The sequence below is a fragment of the Phacochoerus africanus genome, chromosome 8 (genome assembly GCF_016906955.1).
Source record: "Phacochoerus africanus isolate WHEZ1 chromosome 8, ROS_Pafr_v1, whole genome shotgun sequence".
Taxonomy (NCBI): Eukaryota; Metazoa; Chordata; class Mammalia; order Artiodactyla; family Suidae; genus Phacochoerus; species Phacochoerus africanus.
This window is the reverse complement of record NC_062551.1, coordinates 45413343-45429747: the sequence shown is the minus strand read 5'-3', so window position 1 is coordinate 45429747 and position 16405 is coordinate 45413343. Positions and strand designations below refer to the sequence as shown.

Below are 16405 nucleotides of genomic sequence, written 5' to 3'. Positions count from 1 at the left end.
GGGAGGCTTCTCGAAGGAGACAATGTTTGAGCAGAGACCTGGATGATGAGAAGGAGCTGGCCTGGAAGCATGTGGGCCAGCTGTTGCAGAGAGAACAGTCCCTACACATGCCCCAGGACACAAGTGTAAGCTGGAAGAGGGCAGTGTCGCCATGGCAAACCCTGAAGCAGGGCAAAGAGGAAATGTGTGTGTGAGGAGAGTGGGCTTGGGATGCCATTTTATATAGGGCAGAAATGTTCTCATTGAAAAGGCACCAAGAAATGAAAGCCTAAAAGAGGGGAAAATGGGAACCAGGCAGGTTTCTGGGGGAAGAGGATTCTAGGCAAAAGGGACAGCCAGTGCAAATGTCCTGGGGTGAGTAGAAACAAAGAGGCCAGTGGGGTTAGAGTGGGCTGAGCGAGAGGAGGTGAGATTGGAGAGAGACAGGAAAGTTCACGTAGGGATTTGTGGGCTGTGGTTGAGAACACTGGCTTTTACCTGGAGCAGGGTGTAGCAAGCAGATGCTTCCAGGAAGGTCCTAATGTGATAGGCATATGGGCGGTGGGGAGGACAGGGAAGAGGTTGCTGTCATAGTCCAGGTGGAAGAGGATGAAGGATGGACCAGGACGGGGGCCTGGAGTTGGGCATGAGGGATGAAATTCTGGAAATGTTTTGAATGTAGCGCAGGCCACAGCCAGCCAGGTGTGACAGCCAAACCAGGGTACTGGAGCCAGGAAGGCCTGAGCCCTGAGATAGCTCCTGGAGGCCTTTCTTGGGGAGGGGTCCATTGGCAGATGTATCCCCTCAACACTGCTAAAGCCATGTAGCATGGTGATTAAAAGCCCAGACTCTACTGCCAGGCCACCTAAATTCAAGTCAGCTCCATCACCTACTTGCTGTGTGCCCTTGGGCAAGTGGCCTAACCTTTCTGGGCACGGTAAGTGCTCTGGGAGCACTACGGGATCAAGCTGATGATAATGATTATAGGAGTCTCTACAAAATCATGCCTCTAAGACATCCCTTGTCTAGGAAGAGCATGGAGAAGAGGTCAAGTCTGATATGTCTGAGAGAAGAACACCCATCACTACCACACACCTAGCTCCTGTCCTAACTGGTCTGGTTTGGACGCCTGCGGAAAGGCGCCATCACAGCGGGATAGGCAAAGGAGAACTGTGCGCGTTTTCCCATCCCTCTCTCTACCCTGGCCCTGCTTCATCTCTCTCCTTCCATCTCCATCTCTCACATCCTTCTCCGTAGCCATTTCTTCTCCCCATCCTGGGTGTCTATACCCTTCCCACCGCTGCCTCCAGCCTTTTTATCAATGCAAACAGCCTCTCAGCGTCTCCGCCCCCGCGCCTCGGTTGAGGGTGACACAGCGCATGCGCCGTCGGCGCCCCTCCCTCTCCACCCCCATCCCCAGTCGGCGTCTGGGCCTCGTCCCCTTCTCTGTCTCCTTCGCCCCATCACTTCCCCCGACACTGACACCCCGTTGCGCCAGTTTCCCCGGTTTAAGCTTTGGTCTCCAGCCGCATCCACCCGAGGTAAGCGGGGTAGAGGGGAGGCCTGCGGAGAAGGGGAGGGGCAAAGCATCCTGCATCCCGAGATAAACAAACCCGGGGAGGGGGCGGCCTAGACTGAGGGGCCTGACTGGAGAAGAATGGGGGACTAGGCCTGCGGGAAGTGCTAGGCGCTGGACCCACAAACCAGGGTCCTCTGCTGAGTGACTGGCACCCCTATGACTGCTCAAAATCCAGAGCTAGGGGCGTGGGAGCCACTTGGAGCCTTGGGAGCGTCTGGGGGCTCAGATTCCGGAGATTGTTGAGCACAGGCTCTAGCTGACCTCTGCCCCCAGGATTTGCCTGAAGGCCACCCCCAACTCTTCATCTGCCCCCTGAGGGTCACCAAGGACCATGACTAAGACAGATCCAGCCCCAATGGCCCCACCGCTCAGGGCGGAGGAAGAAGAAGAGGAGGAAGAAGATGAGCCTGTCCAGGAGCCCCCCAGCCCCACCCAGGAGCGCCGGCAAAAGCCTGTTGTGCACCCCTCGGCACCTGCCCCCCTCCCCAAGGACTACGGTAACCACCCTCCCCACCCTGCAATATGACCCGGAGCCTTGGATGGCCAGGGGGGTTTGGCTGAACTGTGCTGGTGGAGATGGTGGGAGGATTCTGGAGGATTTGTAGGTGGTCTGGAGGAGTCATGGCCCTTGGATCCCCCCCCCCCCCCCCCCCCCCCCCCCCCCCCCCGCCTTTATTCATTCATTCATCCATCAGTTGGAGAATGGAATTAGGATAGTCCTCATCTTTGATTCATGACACATCATTCAATTATTTTGTCATTCAACAAACATTTTTTGAAAGCCTTGCTATGGACCTGGGAGCTGGGGGCACAGCATGGAGCAAGACAGATCCAGTCTTTGCCTGAGAGATGTCACAGGCCTCACTCATGACCCCACAAATAAGTAAAAATATCAGTATATAAACATGATGAGACTTGTGTCTGCCAAGAACAGGGTTCTGCAAGAGCTTTTTACGATGGTTTCCCTGAGGATATAACATCCTAGGGACACCCAAGGATGAATTGAGGGTTAACAAAGGAAAGAGTCAGGGGAACGGGGGGGAAGGGGATCCCAGGAGATGTAACTACAGGAGTAAAAAGACTCTGAGGTGGGAAGATGTGGAGCTGAGAGGGTGGCATCTTGGAGAAACTGAAAATGTCTACTCATTCACCAAGCAATGTTTATTCATCACTACTTCTCTGTGATGAGCCTTGTGCTGGGAGATGGAGATTTAACGGTGAGCAATCCAGGCATGATCCCGGCTCTCAGGAGAGAAGGCAAGACTAAGCAAGGAAGAGATTTATCAAGCAGCCAGGTCAGACTGGAGTGAATGCAATGAAAGAAAGAAAAGATGGAGGGAGATATAATAGAAATTGCCTTGGGGGCAGCACCTTGAGACAGAGAGGTCAGGGTGGGTTTTCTGAGAAGGTAGCGTTTGAGCTGAGATTCAGGGCGTGAGAAGGAATCAGCCATAGGAGAACTAGCGAGAGTTCCAGGCTGTAAGCAGCAAGTGCAAAAGCCCTGAGGCAGGACTGAGCTTGAAACAGAAAGAAAATCGTGGTACTGCAGTGAGCGAGTGATGGGAGTTGAGATGAGAGGTTGGCAGTGCTAGATCTGGAAGGGCTTTAAGGTGACTGTGAGGACTTTGGATATATTTTTAAGTGTGAGGTGGGGAAGAGCAGTTGTGGTGGGAGGGGCTGGTATTTGAAAGCAGAGGACTGGCGGGTGGAATTTATATTTTTAGAAGTCCCCTCTGGGAGTTCCCATTGTGGCTCAGTGGAAATGAACCCGACTAGTATCCATTAGGATGAGGGTTCAATCCCTGGCCTTGTTCAGTGGGTTAAGGATCTGGCGTTACCATGAGCTGCCGGGCAGTTTGCAGACATGGCTTGGATCCGGCATTGCTGTGGCTGTAGCATAGGCTGGCAGCTGTAGCTCCAATTCAACCCCTAGACTGGGAACTTCCATGTGCCACAGGTGTGGCCCTAAAAAAAAAATTAATAAATAATAAAACTCCCTCTAGCTACTGGATATAGAGGGTGGAGCACAGCCAAAACTGGATATAGGAGGAAGCTCTTAGAAGATGTTGGCCAGGAATCTCCAGCAGCTGTGAGTTCAGAAACTAGCTTCCAGTTCAGAGGGTAGGCATCCCCAGGTTAGGGCAGGAGGGTTGGCACCCGTGGACATGTCACCCACTAGAGGTGGATCAGAGAGGCTACACGTTGTCCTCAGTCTGATAGAAAAATAAGAATGTTATCTGGGTGTCCAGAAAAGTCTGTGTCCCCCGCCCCACCGCTCCCAGGTATCCTGCTTGTAGGACAAGGAGGGTTTGCTTGCAGAATGTGAGGGAATCTGAAAATGTCACCTAGGACAGAGAGAGGGCTAAGGTGGATGCCAGGAAAAACTCACATTATTTGTTTGTGAAATTTCTGCATTAATTCAGCTGAGACTGACTGAGCTTGCTTGGCAGGTGCTGTGCCAGCCTTAGGAATAAGGGTGTGAACAAAGCAGCACGGATACAAGCCAGTGAGGGGGACAAGTGAGAAAGGGAGCAAAAGAGGAAGAAGAGGGAAGAAGAAAAAGAGGGGGAAAGAGGGAGGGAGGCATCAACAAGTCATGTTAAGTAGTGTTATATTAAGAAATAAAAAAAGGGCGAGGAGTTCCTGTCCTGGCTCAGTGGTAACAAAACCGACTAGTATCCATGAGGATGCAGGTTTTCCATCCCTGGCCTCGCTCAGTGGGTTAAGGAGCCAGCGTTGCCTTGAGCTGTGGTGTAGGTCGCAGACATGGCTTGGATCCTGTGTTGCTGTGGCTGTGGTATAGGCCGGCAGCTGCCGCTCCAATTTGACCCCTAGCCTGGGAACCTCCATATGCCGCAGGTGTGGCCTTAAAGAGACAAAACAAAACAAAAAAAAAGGGAAGAAAGAAAAAAGGGCAAGAGATGGAAACGGGTAGAGGTGTTGATTTAGCCAAGTGGTCTGGGGAGGCCTCTCTGAAGCCTTAAGATCTGAGGGAAAGCTGGTCCAGGCAAGAAAGAAAGGCCCAGCAAGCACAAAGCCCCAGAGACAGGAATTTGCCTGGGGAATTGGAAGAACAGAAGGAGGCCAGTGGCTGGAGGGGAATGAGGGGAGAGGAGAGGGCAGAGAACAGACAAGGCCAGTTTGTGCGGGGCCTGCGGGCCCTGGCTGAGGACTTTGGCCTGTACTCTGAGTGTGATGGGAGCCAGGGCAGGGTTCTCAGCCAGAGAGGGCTGTGCTGTGACTGGCATTTTGAAAGGAGTACACGAGGCTGGTTCCTGGAGACACATTCTGTGCCATCCTTCCCCGGGCTCTGTATCATCTGGTTATTCATTTGCTTATCCATTCAGCACACACTGAATTCCTGTCCTGTGCCAGGCCCTGTGCTGGGTGCCCACATTACTACAGAGAGCAACACTCAGCAGAGTCTAAAGGGAGGAGTTTCTGTTGTGGCTCAGTGGGCTAATAACCTGACACATTGTCAGTGAGAATGCAGGTTCAATCCCCAGCCCCCCTTAGTGGGTTAAGGATCTGGCGTTGCTGCAAGCTGCAGTCTAGGTCCCAGATGGGCTTGGATCTGGCATTGTTGTGGCTGTGGTGTAGACCGGCAACCTCAGCTTTGATTTCACCCATAGCCTGGGAACCTGTGTATGCCACAGGGGTGGCTGTAAAAATAAATAAATAAAAATTTTAAAAATAGGAGTTCCCATTGTGCCTCAGCAGTAACGAACCCAACTAATATTCACCCCACGAATATTCATGAGGATGCAGGTTTGATCCCTGGCCCCCGCTCAGTGGGTTAAGGATCTGGCATTGCCATGAGTTGTGGGTAGGTCACAAATGAGGCTCGGATCTTGTGTTGCTGTGGCTGTGGCGCAGGCAGCTGCAGCTCTGATTCAGCCCCTTGCCTAGGAACTTCCATATGCTGCAGGTGTGGCCCAAAAAAACAAAAATAAATTGATTAAATAAAGGGGGGAGATGGAAGTTCCTCTGAGCACTGCCTGGCTGCCCATAGATACATTTTATGTGGATTGCACAGTTGAAAAATTGGAGAGATTTTTCTTAAACACCATGATGCCTGGCTTTTAAATTTTCTTTACTCTGGAGATTTGGCCAAACTGTGCCCCTACTCTAACAGGGTGGCAGTGGCCTAGAGCAGTAGCTGCACCCTTGGGCATGCAAACCCCTTATCACACTCTTATTTCTGGGGTAGAGTTGGTTGCTGTCTGGGAATTGCCTGATCTTCCAATTTTTCTTTTATCTTTTTTTTTTTCCCTAGGGCCTCACCCATGGCATACGGAGGTTCCCAAGCTAGGGGTTGAATCACAGCTACAGCCACCAGCCTATACCACAGCTCACAGCAACGCCGAATCCTTAACCCACTGAGCGAGGCCATGGATCAAACCCACAACCTCATGGTTCCTAGTTGGATTCGTTTCTGCTGCACCACGACGGAAACGCCGTATCTTCCAATTTTTCAAAACATGCTGGGCATCCAAATCTTTATGTGAAATTTCCTGATTTTGAGACCTCATGCTGGCCACACAGAAAATGCCTGTGGCCCATGAGCCACTAGTTGGAGACCCTGCTTAGAAGGTCTTAAAGACAAAGGATGAAAGGAAGGGGGGGTCTGTTTGTCTGGAATGACCATGGATTTCTCACCACCCCAGCCTTCACCTTCTTCGACCCCAACGACCCTGCCTGCCAGGAGATTCTGTTTGACCCACAGACCACCATCCCGGAGCTGTTTGCCATTGTGCGCCAGTGGGTACCACAGGTCCAGCACAAGATCGATGTCATTGGCAATGAGGTAAGAAGGCTGGGGAAGCAAGGGAGGAAAGGACAGGTCCCTCACGTGTTTGGGTAACCCCTCCTCGGTCCCCTCCACTCCCAGATTCTGCGGCGAGGCTGCCATGTGAATGATCGCGATGGGCTGACCGACATGACACTGCTCCATTATGCGTGCAAGGCTGGGGCCCACGGAGTTGGTGAGGGCCCAACCCCCCAACCATGAGCCCCCAAACCTAGGCTCCTATACCTGACACCCTCAGAACCCCAGCCCTCAGACCCTCATCCTGAACCCACAGCCTGAGATCCCAGAGTGCAGTCCCTGTGGCCCAGAGTCTTCCCGGTCCCCTGGGCCCACGTTCCAGAAGAGGGGACCCAAACTGACCTAGGCTGTCGCACAGGGGACCCCGCGGCAGCTGTGCGCCTCTCGCAGCAGCTGCTGGCACTGGGTGCCGATGTGACCCTGCGCAGCCGCTGGACCAACATGAACGCGCTTCACTACGCGGCCTATTTCGATGTGCCCGACCTTGTGCGCGTGCTGCTGAAGGGCGCACGGCCTCGAGGTGAGGGAGAGGAGCTGGGCTGGGAGGGGGGCAGGAAGCAGAAGGCAGTGCTCAGGGGTTGGGGGAGGAGACCCAGAGTGAGAAAGGTGGGGAAGGCGAGTGATGGGGCTTGGCCTGGGAGGTGAGACCGGGAGGCTGGAGGCAGGAGATGCGGGAGACGGGGCTCAGTGGCATGGCCAGAGCTGGTTGGGCAGGGGGTGGCAGAGGAAGGGCAAGCTCTGCGCCAGAGGCTGCGGGAGGCACTGGGGCCTTTGGGTTCAGAGATGGATGAAGAGATGGACTTTGGGAGGCTGGAAGGTAGCGGGAGGGCTGGGATGCCAAGGGCTTTCACCTGGAACCCTTCTCTCCCTGGCTTCCCAGTGGTGAACTCCACGTGCAGTGACTTCAACCACGGCTCAGCCCTGCACATCGCGGCCTCCAACCTGTGCCTGGGCGCTGCCAAGTGTCTGCTGGAGCACGGTGCCAACCCAGCACTTCGGGTACTGCCACCCTGGCCCAGCCTCTCATCTTCCTTCTCCTTCCTCCCCTCAGCTGCCTTCCCAACCAGCAGGCCTCTGCAGAGGATGGGGTGGGACAGGGCCAGGGCCAGGACCACTTAAATTTCTTGAAGTCGTTAAAATATTGCAAAAAATCAGAGTTCCTGTCATGGCTCAGTGGTTAACAAATCCAACTAGGAACCATGAGGTTGCCAGTTTGATCCCTGGCCTCGCTCACTGGGTTAAGGATCCAGTGTTGCCATGAGCTGCGGTGTAGGTCGCAGACTTGGCTCAGCTCCCGTGTTGCTGTGGCTGTGGTGTAGGCTGGCGGCTGCAGCTCCGATTTGACCCCTAGCCTGGGAACCTCCATATGCCGTGGGTGCAGCCCTAAAAAGATTAAAAAAAAAATTATTGCAAAAAAGTATCTATACCTTCAACAAAGGAAGTAATAGCTGATGTTTACCTAGTGTTCATGATACGTCAAATGGGCTCTAGTTTGAGCTCTATTTTACAGTGTGGAAACTGAGGCGGAAGGAATAAGTGATTTGTCCAGGAAGGAACCTTCCACCAAGGAATATTTTCTCATATTCTGGCTGACCCTGTGGCTGTGTGTACACAGCATTTTGAGATCATGGAGTTGGGTTGAGACCCTTGGTGAATGAAAGGGTTATGCCCCCATAAGCTCTCAATGTGATCTTTGACCCTGACCCATCCATTTCCAGGTCCTGTCCCCAGCAGCAGTCACTCTACAGCATCCCAGACACAGATGTCTTGGGGGGACATGGCCTCTACTCATTCCCCGTTGGCCCAGTTGAACCCTTGACCCAGGACTTGAGGAGCCCATTTTCAGTATTTGCCTTTCAAGTGGTCCAATTCCAGGCTTGGGGTCTGGGTCCTGAGGGCCTGACCCACCCACTGAAGTGTGACCTTCATTCCCCATTGGCTCCACCCCTAGTCCCACCCTCAATTACTTGACCTTCCCAGCCAAGGTCTCTGGGTGGACTTCCCTGGGGACCCTGATACCTTAACGCCCTGCCCCTTCCTATTTCCATGTTGGCTCAGGTATGACCTAGCCCTACCTCTTCTTCACCTTAACCCCAGGGTCTCTAGGGGTATGGGGCTCAGTGGGGGTGCAGCCTATGCCGCTGAGTCTTCAGCCCCCCGTCTCTTCCTGTTGGTCCCCAGAACCGAAAGGGACAGGTGCCAGCGGAGGTGGTCCCAGACCCCATGGACATGTCCCTGGACAAGGCAGAGGCGGCGCTGGTGGCCAAGGAGCTGAGGACGCTACTGGAGGAGGCTGTGCCGCTCTCCTGTGCCCTCCCCAAGGTCACACTACCCAACTATGACAACGTCCCAGGCAATCTCATGCTCAGCGCCCTGGGCCTGCGCCTGGGAGACCGTGTGCTGCTGGATGGCCAGAAGGTTAGGGACTAAAGCGGGGAGGGGAGGCGGGACTCAGCCCTCATCCCACCCTCCTGGGATCCCACCCTCCAGATCATTCACATGTATTTGTTTCATCTCACAGTTGTTCTCTGAGTGCCTCCTTTGTGCCCTGCCCTAGGCTGAGCTCTCAGTCCTAGGGGGAAGACAGATCCATCACCTGCCAGTGACAGCCCAGAGCAGTCCTGGGTGTCATGAGAAAGCACAAACAGAGTGATTGGCCCCATTTGGGTCCCCCCTGGGCTCTGGGGTCCCCATCCAGGGACCACCTGTGCTCCCAGAATGTTCAGTACTTTGGGAAAAAAGTACAGGTCAGAGCGATCAGGGGTGTGATGGGAATGCACCCACTTGAAGATGTGGAAAAGTGAGCCAGGAGGAGAAAAGGAGACGGGGCTCTCAGGGAGGGGAGCAGATATAAAGGCCCAGAGGACAGAGAGACGCTTCATCATCCAGGCATTCCGAGTTTGATTCATTTACCTGGTGTCCCTCAGGCTCCATGCTGGACCCAGCTTGTCCTTGGAGATAAAGGGCTGTCTCAGTCCCAATGCTGCTCTCGTAGAACTCCATTTCTATTGAAGACAAGACAGTCAATAAATTAAACCCATAGCTAAGGTAATTTCTGGTAGCAACAAGGGCTATTAAAACCATGAAATGCTTGGATTTAATAAATCATCACCAGCTGAGGGCAGAGCTGGTTTTAGCTAGATCTGCTGAGACGGGAAGGAGCTCACCTCACAAAAATACGGAGACAGGAAACAGCAGGTACGAAGAGGTAGTGGGATGAGAGGAGTTATCTAGGGAGGGTGAAGTGAGAGGTTTGCAGGGGCTGGATCACAGCAGACCTGCAGGCTACTGGAATGCATTTAATTTTGTTTCTTTGCACAGTGAGAAGCCATAAAAGTCAGTTTGTTTCCTAGTCAAGCGTTTTGCATGCATCAGCCCCATCTGGAAAGCTTCTCTATATGATCTAATCAAGTCCATGTGCCAGTTTTGAAAGCAGGATCTAAGAAGCTCAAAGCAGTGAAACCCTTTACAATACAGAAGACTGTAAGAAGCTCAGAGAGGTGAAACCCTTTGTCAGAAGATCCTAATAACAACCTCTGTCCATGGGGAAGCAGCATAGCACCTTGTATGAGCTCAGGCTCACGGATTTGTTCAGGCAAATCTCAGCTTTCCCACTTAAACAGCTGTGGGGCCCATGAGTTCACCTCTCTGGGCATCAGTTTCTTCATCTGTAAAATGGAGCTAATAGTACTGACTTCAGGGGGTTGTATGAGATTTAAGTTAGGTGAGACGTGTAAGGCCTTTACAGCAGGGCTTGGCACATACCACATGTTCTTTGTGTGCCAAGCACTGTTCTGATCCCCACACCAGTTCTCTGAAGTAGACACTCATGGAGTTCCCATCGTGGCTCAGTGGTTAATGAACCTGACTAATATCCATGAGGATACGGGTTCGACCCCTGGCCTTGTTCAGTGGGTTAAAGATCTGGCATTGCCGTGGGCTGTGGTGTAGGTCACAGACACGGCTTGCATTTGACCTTGCTGTGGCTGTGGTGTACTAGCCTGAGAACCTCCCTAGGCCGCAGGTGTGTCCCTAAAAAGACCAAAAAAAAAAAAAAAAAGTAGACACTATTATTTAGCCCATTTTATAGATGAGGACCTGAGCCTTAGAAAGATGAGGGTACCTTACACGGTGATAATAACCACATTCAGTGCGGCTAAGCACTTCACATGTATCAAAACCGTTTCAGGGTTCCCTTGTGGCACAACAGGTTAAGGATCTGGCATTGTCACTGCAGCAGCTTGGGTTGCTGCCGTGGCTCAGGTTCGATCCCTGGACTGGGAATTTCCCCATGCTGTGAGTTTGGGGAAAAAAAAATTTCAACCAGACACCTGGCCTCAGAAGTGAGTGGATTGCGATCCCCATTTTCCAGATGAAACTGAGGCCAGTATGGTCTCTTCACCAAAGTTAAAGGATAATAATAAGCAATACTTGCTGATCCCTTACTCAGCACCAGGCCCTGTTCTGACGGCTTTAATGTCTCTATAGCTTTCATGTCCAGTAGACCTTTTTGTGTGAAACGTTCTGGGTCCTTGTAGCCCAGTGAAGTAGACACTTGAAATGTGGCTAGTGCCATTGGAGAGAGGATATTTTAATTTACTGTTAGCTAATTTAGTCATAGGTGGCCGGTGGCAACGGATGACATCAGACAGGGCAGCTCTGTCACAATCCTCTCAGGTGGATGCGATTTCTGTTCCCATTGCGCAGATGAGGGCATTGAGGCGCAGTTCAGTGAACGCGTCATTCAGAATGCCAGCGAATGGTGATGTCCAAGCTGAGATCTGAGCCCGGGGCTCCCTTCCCCACCCCACCCTGCTGCCTGTGTGCCTGCGACCTTATCACAGCCTCCCAAGACTCACCCAAGCCGTATCCTCCTTTGTTTCCTCAGACGGGCACGCTGCGGTTCTGCGGGACCACAGAGTTCGCCAGCGGCCAGTGGGTGGGCGTGGAGCTGGATGAACCTGAGGGCAAGAATGATGGCAGTGTTGGGGGTGTCCGGTACTTCATCTGTCCTCCAAAGCAGGGTCAGTCCCACCTGGGGCTAGAGGACGGTGCTGGGGTCCACTCAGTAGTTCTGCTGCTGCTGACTGAGTGATGGGGTTTGGGGGGGGATGGCAGGGCAGAGGCCAGAGGCTTGGACAGCTCCCATCCCAGGCTCTGTCTGTCCCCCCAGGTCTCTTTGCCTCCGTGTCCAAGATCTCCAAGGCAGTGGATGCACCCCCCTCATCTGTCACCTCCACACCTCGGACTCCCCGGATGGACTTCTCTCGTGTCACTGGCAAAGGCCGCAGGGAACACAAAGGTCAGAGAGGAGAGCCAGTCTTGAGGCTATTTCGTGGGGAGCCCAGCTTCTCTGATGCAGATTCTCCTCGGGCCCAAACTCCCATTTTAGAGGATGATCTGGGAGTTTCTGATTTCTGTGATGCAGTTTCTCCTTTGTCTCAGTACTGGCCCTACCCAGATCTTGAAAGGACCTGGATGTTCCCTGCCCCCATGACATAGTTTCTCCTCAGACCCAAAGGTTTTCTCCCAGTTTTAGGGAAGAATCTGTGGGGTTCCTGGCTTTAGTGACATTTTTGGCCATGCCCATGGCATGTGGAAGTTCCCCGGCCAGGGTTCGAACCTGTACCACAGCAGGGACCCCAGCCACTGCAGTGACCACACCAGATCCTTAACCCACTGTGTCATAAGGGAACTCCTTTAGTGACTTGGTTTACCTTCAGACCCAACTCCCTGCTTCATTTCAAAAGGACAGTTTCTGGGTCCCTGACTTCTGAGACTCAGTTTTTCCTTTAGCCCAAATAGCCTGAACTTTGAGAAGGAGTTTTGGGGTTCTCTAAGTTCCTGGCTCAGTTTTCCCTCAGGCTTAGAGCCCCCACCCCCAGTTCTCTGGCAGCTGAGGTTGTTTCTTTTCAAACCCCACTGCCTTCCCATTTTGGGGAACGCTCAGCAGTTCGTCCCATTTGAGCCAGAGCAGTTTCTGTTTGTTGTTGTTTGGTCTTTTTCGGGCCACACCTATGGCATATGGAGGTTCCCAGGCTAGGGGTCTAAGTGGAGCTGCAGCTGCCACCCTACACCATAGCCACGCCAGATTCAAGCCACTGCTTGCAGCAACACAGGATCCTTAACCCACTGAGTGAGCCCAGGGGTTGAACCCTCATCCTCGTGGATACTAGTCAGGTTCTTAGCCCTCTGAGCCACAATGGGAACTCCTGAGCCAGAGCAGTTTCTCCCTGTGGCTTTCTGAGTGACACTGGATCCTTAGGGCTGGCATCTGGAGGCCTCATCCTTGTCCCCTCCACTCCCAGGCAAGAAGAAGCCCACGTCATCCCCATCTGCAGGCAGCCTGCAGCAGCGCGAAGGAGCCAAGGCTGAGGTTGGAGACCAAGTCCTCGTCGCAGGCCAGAAGCAAGGGATTGTGCGCTTCTACGGGAAGACAGACTTTGCCCCAGGTGAGGACAGCTATCTGGGCTGGGAGGCAGGCAGGGCTGCCAGGCATCCTGACACCCTCTGTTGCAGGCTACTGGTATGGCATTGAGCTAGACCAGCCCACTGGCAAGCACGATGGCTCCATCTTCGGTGTCCGGTACTTCACCTGCCCCCCGAAGCATGGAGTCTTTGCACCAGCATCTCGAATTCAGAGGTGAGCCCAAACACTGATCCCTACCCAGAACCCTGATCCCCACCTCAGATCTCCTCCTCTTGGACCAGGAGGACAGTGTGGATGCCCACCCCCACACCCCAGCTCTTTCTCGTAGGCCCCCTGGGGCTCAGCTCCTGGTCAGCCCCTGCCTGGCCTCTTATGGCTCTGACTCCTCCCACTCCCTGTGTCTCCCCAGGATTGGTGGATCCACTGACCCCCCTGGGGACAATGTTGGAGCCAAAAAAGTACATCAAGTGACAAGTGAGTTGGGGCTGGGTGTGGGAAGGAGTGTGCGTTTGGGAATCGGAGATGACGGAATCACCAGTGTATAATCCAGGGACATGAGGTCCAGGAAAATGATGAGACAGGATATCAAGAGAGCTGGATTCTCTGGGGTTGGGGATATTAATGACAAGACTCTGAGCAGGCACTGGGGACATGGGTCAGTTTTTTTTTTTTTTTTGTCTTTTAGGGCCACACCCGCAGCATATGGAGGTTCCCAAGCCAGCAGTCGAATCAGCGCTGCAGCTGCCAGCCTACACCAAGCCCAGCAACGCAGGATCCGAGCCACATCTGTGACCTACACCACAGCTCATGGTGATGCCGGATCCTTAACCCACTGAGTGAGACCAGGGATCGAACCTGCGTCCTCATGGATGCTAGTCAGATTTGTTTCTGCTGAGCCATGACGGGAACTCCAGGACATAGAGAGTATTAGATGGCTATTGGGAATATAGGATCTTGGAGATGGATGAATATCAATGACAGGGAGTCTAGGTGGGTATTAAGGACAAAAGCGGGTTTGTCATCCCCTCATATGAGACCTTGCCCTTCCCTTCAGTGACGCAGCCCAAACGCAACTTCACAACAGTACGGACCCCAAAGGACATCGCATCAGAGAACTCTATCTCCAGGTGCGTAGCATCCTGGGGCCCCAGTCCTATGGGATATTCAGGGAGAGGCATCCACCAGGCCATTGGACACAGGGGTCTGGAGTTCTGGTTGGGACTAGAGATAGAGGTTAGGAAAACTTATGACTAGTTAGCTTACCCAGAAATAGTCTGGGTTTTTTTGGGGGTGGGTGGGGTTGGCCACACCTGTAGCATGTGGAAGTTTCTGGGCCAGGGATTGAACCTGCACCACAGCAGTGACCCTAGCTGCTGCAGTGACAATGCCGGATCCTTCACCTTCTGCACCACAGAGGTACTCCCAGAAAAGGTCCTTGGGGAGACCCCACACTGCATTCTGGTAACTTCAACTTTGAAGGGGCAGGTGAAGGAGACAGAACACCCTTTGCCCCACAGGAACCCGAGAGTGCACAGCTCAAGAGGTAGAGGCAGAATCCAGAAAGACCCAATCCCAGGCACTTGGGGAAGAGCTGGGTGGGGATGGATCCAGGTCCTTCTGCGCCCTGCGCTGGGGGTGACACAGTTTTCCTCCCCAGGTTGCTCTTCTGCTGCTGGTTTCCCTGGATGCTGAGGGCGGAGATGCAGTCTTAGAGGCACTGGACATCCGATGACGAGACACAGAGGCCCCTCTAGCGTCTCCTGACACAGGGAGCCCCTGAGTTACCCTGAGATAGAGATTCCCAGTAACACATCCAGAATAGAGACCCCCGTTAGCCAGCCCTCGATCACTGAGGCCCCATTATTAACAGATGTCCCCCATTGATAACCCCCCAAGTACAGACCCTGTGTTACCCAGAAAGAGATTCCCTGAGTGTAGCCCCTTCAGGCTAGTCCTCATCCTCAATCTCTCAGAGCAGACCCCCAATAACAGATTTCCACATCACCCCAAATGACAGTGACTTTCTCTACATAATGCTCCACACCAGAACATTCCTGAGTCACTCGTCACTGGATCAGAACCCTTCCCTGCTAACAAAGACCCCTCCCATCAAGTCCCCTTGAAAGAAACACCTCCGGAGCAACAGAGTAACAGCCGTACACTTAATATCAGTACCCTCAAGATGTTGGGACCCCCCCGATCACCCCAACAATCCTTACACTGCAATCAGAGACTCCCTCCATTAACAAAAACCCGCTCTTATCCCTCAAGAAGAGACCCACATTACCCAGCCCACTCTCACCCCCCAATTTACAGACACCAAAACAGTCCTGGAAGTGCTAATTACAGGACCCCCAAGTCTTCCTATCCTCTGCACCCTCAAGAAACCCCCAGTGCCTTGTATGAAGCCCACCCCATGCGGCCCACAGCACCTGTGCTGGCCAGACTCCCAGAAAATTCTCTATTTTTAAAGTAATTATTTCCCCCTTTGGGGGACCCCAAAATTTGGAGGCCCCATTCTGGGACTCTGAGGATCCCAAACCCCAGAGTACATGTCCCAAACTCCCCTGTGCCCCCAAGTCCTACAACCCCTAGGAGACCCCAAAGCCCTAACTCACAGGACCCCCAAATCATGGATCCTGCAAATCCCCAGGGAATCCCAAATTTAAAAGTCCAATCCCAAGCTCCCAGGAAACCCCAATCACGGAGGTGCTTGCGCCTGGAATGGAGGAGACTGTAGTTCAGGATATGCATCCTGGGCTCCCAGGGCACCTCAGGCCCTATTCATAGGCACCAGGAGACCCCCAAAGAAATTCCCATTCCTGGAAACCAGAGAACTTTCAATGCCCTGAGTCTGGGGACCTCAGAACACCTAAATTCCAAGAGCCCCAGCCCCAAAGGAACCCCAAGTCCTCAAGAATGAAGGGTGCCAGGGCCTTGAGGGGATCCCAAATCCTGGAACCCCCATTTCAATCTACATTAAGGTCACAGGTCCAAAACACCAAGTATTTGTTACTGGCCCGGAAGGACCTCACAGCATTCTGGCCAGACCAACAGCCGGACGGAGACCCTGAAGGCCCAGGGGGTCCAGGGCAGACCCGGGGCCCTGAACACCAAGGACAGCTCACGACTGCCCCTTCACTGCATGTCCCCACCGCATGACCCCTAACCCCTTCAATAAAGACGTTTCTATGGCTCTTTGTGTCGGGTCGGTGTTTAGGTAATTAGGGCCCTGCCTCTGTCCGCTTGCTACGGGAGGATGGCAGAGGAAGTCCATCCCTCAATCTCGCCGGTGTTGGCTTAGATATAGGATGCTCTAGCCTGTGGGAAATCCTTTAACTGGTCACCTTTCCCCTTGCGGCCGCCGCGCTTGCGCCTCGGGTCTGGGCTCTCTGCGCAGTGTGGACAGGCTCGGCTCTGGAGCTCTGATTGGTCCGTACCAGACGAAGACGGGTCTCTGAAGGGTCCCCAGTGGCTCAGAGACCAGGAGGCACAGCCTATCACCGAGCAAGGCTGAAGGGGCGGGGTAATGCTGTATGAGAGCGCCTATTGGGTGGAAGGCAGAGCCCCAGAGCCTTTGAGAATTCCC

At 53.4% G+C, this 16405-nt stretch overlaps 1 protein-coding gene across 2 annotated transcripts; it reads left to right on the top strand.

The window, feature by feature from the left end:
• Nucleotides 1-89: 89 nt before the first annotated feature.
• Nucleotides 90-16012, top strand: CLIP3 (CAP-Gly domain containing linker protein 3). Of its 2 annotated transcripts, none has more exons than XM_047794035.1 (14): nucleotides 90-1520; nucleotides 1876-2055; nucleotides 6226-6365; nucleotides 6450-6543; nucleotides 6745-6906; nucleotides 7267-7385; nucleotides 8568-8804; nucleotides 11275-11410; nucleotides 11560-11688; nucleotides 12695-12838; nucleotides 12906-13029; nucleotides 13226-13290; nucleotides 13871-13943; nucleotides 14474-16012. In XM_047794035.1, exons 1-14 carry the CDS (start codon nucleotides 1301-1303, stop codon nucleotides 14526-14528), a joined length of 1878 nt encoding a protein of 625 aa, XP_047649991.1. In that variant the 5' UTR covers nucleotides 90-1300; the 3' UTR covers nucleotides 14529-16012. The 2 variants fall into 2 exon arrangements, with proteins under 2 accessions (XP_047649991.1, XP_047649992.1); XM_047794036.1 differs by having other exon boundaries at nucleotides 1832-2055.
• The last annotated feature ends 393 nt before the right edge of the window (nucleotides 16013-16405 follow it).